This window comes from Aplysia californica, unplaced genomic scaffold (assembly GCF_000002075.1).
Source record: "Aplysia californica isolate F4 #8 unplaced genomic scaffold, AplCal3.0 scaffold00391, whole genome shotgun sequence".
NCBI lineage: Eukaryota > Metazoa > Mollusca > Gastropoda > Aplysiida > Aplysiidae > Aplysia > Aplysia californica.
The window spans coordinates 253,924-257,267 of NW_004797661.1; the positions used below are offsets into that span (position 1 = coordinate 253,924).

Consider the following 3,344-nt stretch of genomic DNA (forward strand, 5'->3'; position numbering starts at 1 on the left):
TGAGGGGGAGGAGAGTGAGATAGAAAGTGGTAGAGATAGACATGATGGTTATGAGGAGGAGGAGGAGGAGGAGGAAGGAGGAGGAGGACTAACGTGACTTTGGTGAAGAGGAAGAGAAAGTGGAACATTGGTAGGAGCCCTAGGAAACTCGCTAGCTCTAACTGATACCATTCCCTCAACAGACTGTTACAGAGGGAGAGCGGACGTCCAACTAGCATGCTTTTGTTCAGAAGATACCTTCTCAGAACTCGAACTTCATTGAGGAGGTGGAAAGTCTTGCTAGCTCTCACAGTCCTATCATCTACTTTGATGCTGCTCGGCGATACTTTCCGAGGTCCTGCACCAGTCAGATGCCAGTCACCACCCACGTCATCATTCCGGAAGAATCAGATGTTGTCACGAGGAAACATCAGCGCTACAAGCTACGTTGTTGGCAAAACTCTTTGCTCAAGCCTCAGCTTGCGAGACGTTCGCGATTCCATGTCCATTTTAAACGGATCGCTTTCGTCAGCGAGTGTGCAGCCTTACATCCCCGCGCACAAAGCTATGGCCTTGAATAACCTTGACCTCTATTTGGAGCAAAGGTCAAATCTTATTATGACCAGGTATGGTTTAATACCATGTGTCACAGAAACAGGGGAGGAAGTTCTGTGGGAAAACGGGGTACAGTATCGCCGTTTTCCGTTTCTCGAACCCGGAGATAGTCTACTGTACTCCTCAGAGTTTGAGTCCTATGTACCTTTTGTTCCCGAAATGTTTTTTCTTGAAGACCAGGAAAAGATGGAAAGGTATCATTTGGAGGCACAAAAGACAGCAATTTCTAAACTTGGGAAAGAGACAGATAGGAAGATCATCCTGTGGTGGCAGGATAAAGCTACAGCTCGCCCCATCCCTTGTCCTCAGCCGCTGAGGGTGTGTCCAGATTTCCCTTGTTTGATTACGTCAGACAGACGCTATGAGAGCAAAAGTGCCGCTATGTTAGTAAATGGTAAATGCTGGATTTCAGTTTACAATTGTCAGTCTGTCCGTCTGTTTGTCCCCCCCCCTCTCTCTCTCTACCTCGTTTCTTGTTTTCCGTTTAGTAGGCTACCATTTAAAACATCACTTTTCTGAATCCCCTTGTAATGGAAACCCATAATTATATTTGCTCTTGATATAATCCGACGAAACTTCAGAAAAGCCCAACTAGCTCAGTTACGCTCAAAATGACACCCTTGACCATTTTGTTCCCATGCCTATTAAAAAAAATAAATGTATGTACATTTTGTTTATTTTCACATAACTGTTTTTCAGAACAGTACGTGTTTGGCAGTCCACCCATTCGCCGCCCTGATCAAGTGACGGTTCTGTACCAGATCGAAGCTCCGACCACTCAGCATTGGCATACAGGGGCTAGCCTGGACACGCCTGGCTGGGCAGACTTCTTCAACTGGACCTTGTCTTACCGCTTCGATTCAGATATTTCAAGCTACTACGGGCTCATCCGGAAACGACGCCATCCGATCAGCAGAAATTATACCACCATCTTGGCTGAAAAGGCCGGTCTTGTCGCTTGGGTTGTATCCAATATGAACAGCATGTCGGATCGAAACAGATACGTGAGAAAACTGCAACAGTATCTGCCTGTTGATGTAGTCGGCAGTGGTGGTATAAAGAGATGCCCAAGACAACACGATCGCGAGTGTAGTGCCAAACTTGGCAAGCGATATAAGTTCATTTATCTTTTGAAAGTGGTTTTTGTGATGATTACATTACCGAAAAATTCTTCAAGTTCTTTAATTTAGATCTGATAGTCGTGGCAAGAGGTATCAACGAGTACTCAAATATCGCTCCGAAAGGGACATTCCTCAATACAGCAGATTTCGATTCCCCAAAGGAATTAGCCGAGCGAATTTTGTATCTGGATTCGCACGATGATGAATATTTGAAAATGCTTCAAGCAAAAGACGAATATTTCTCGCTATATGAGGACTATCTTTTAGCTGATGATGTTTTCTCTGAATTTCGATACGAGGCTTTATCCTTTTGCCATTTGTGTCATCGCTTGTGGAATGTGGAGAAATACCCAAACATTATACCAGATATCAAGGAGTGGTTCAGGCGCGCAAAATGTTATGATGGTCACGAACTTTACAGCAGTCACCAGAATAAATGAGAAGATCTATCTTCCGAGGTCATTGGTCAACAACGGCAAATCAGATTACAATCTTCAGACTTCGATGCAACCACAATTGACTGATACAGCATCTGCACTTCAAATTTAAAGTCTGAGACCCCCCCCCCCGGCCACCCTACCCATGTCATTGTGGCCAGGGAACCATGTCCTGCAGCTTTGTACTCACTTCACAACCCGAGAGCACCGACGGCAGTGTGTGCGAATCACCCGATTAACTGTCTGTCACCAAGAAGAAAACTACGGCCCTCCAATAAACCCACAATTTCAGTGGATTTAGTTGATTTGAGGCAAAATACATGTAGTATCTGAATTACAAGTAGTGCACACCCATTGGAGATGGGGTTGTTTTAAATTCATATGATCAAATTCCCCTTTACCGATTTCATCATCATCTTGAAGTGCTCGATATATATCTGAAACAGACATCGACAATCATGGTTCGTCACTCATTTCTCGGCTCGGATGCTTTCATAAAGCTGATATTATTATCCTGGTCTTCCCCGTCGCCCATCCTTTCAAATTTTCTATCGTAGATGTTCTTCGTCTAGCTCTGTCTCCTTTCCCTTTTTTTGGACGAGAGCAAGATGACTGTCGAGGCCTTTATGTCGATTCATGTGTCCCAGAAACATCGCGTCCGCAAACTGGTCAAACTATTTCTAAGTCTAAAAGCAAGGTTTTTCCCTCCAGTAAAGAGAACACCGTCTTTCACCCGGTTAAAATTGTACCTTATATTAAGTATCTTTTCTTGATTTTCTCCAATATCTAGAATTTGAATTTTGACTAAATAGTTTTCGAATACATGCATCTGATAGTACCGATTAAGAAACCATGATAAAGAATGTCAGAGCTGGCTTAAGACTTGTCTGTTCCTAATATTGTTTTTAATAAGGTAACATCCCACGCGTGTGTCTTCCAACACTACCCCATTTTATTTCAATTCATATTTTTAATTTTCATCCATTGTTGCTGTTGAGCGTTGAGGGGAAATGCAGTTGTTTTGAAAAAAATGGAAGTCCAATTTTGCAGCTCTTTCATTTGAAATGTTATAGTTTCTTAGGGTTCCCTGACTCCCCCAAAAGAGGTGAAAGTCGACGAAGTCCAGTACAATTTGCCTGCTCTTTTTTCTATGTTTCTTGCATATCGCGGGAGGCCCGAGTTCAATTCCCTA

At 43.4% G+C, this 3,344-nt stretch overlaps 1 protein-coding gene across 1 annotated transcript; it reads left to right on the forward strand.

The window, feature by feature from the left end:
• The first annotated feature begins 620 nt into the window (after positions 1 to 620).
• LOC118478172 (alpha-(1,3)-fucosyltransferase 4-like) lies at positions 621 to 2,181 on the forward strand. Its single transcript, XM_035971196.1, has 3 exons — positions 621 to 663; positions 1,294 to 1,698; positions 1,785 to 2,181. The coding sequence occupies exons 1-3, from the start codon at positions 621 to 623 to the stop codon at positions 2,153 to 2,155; spliced, it is 819 nt and encodes a 272-aa protein (XP_035827089.1). The 3' UTR covers positions 2,156 to 2,181.
• Positions 2,182 to 3,344: the final 1,163 nt, after the last annotated feature.

Excerpts from the sequence above, each read along its gene's own strand:
- LOC118478172 (XM_035971196.1), top strand. The coding sequence starts at position 621 with ATGTGTCACAGAAACAGGGGAGGAAGTTCTGTGGGAAAACGGG. Across the intron at positions 664-1,293 it reads AAGTTCTGTGGGAAAACGGG|AACAGTACGTGTTTGGCAGT; the intron begins GTACAGTATCGC and ends ACTGTTTTTCAG. Across the intron at positions 1,699-1,784 it reads CGAGTGTAGTGCCAAACTTG|ATCTGATAGTCGTGGCAAGA; the intron begins GCAAGCGATATA and ends TCTTTAATTTAG.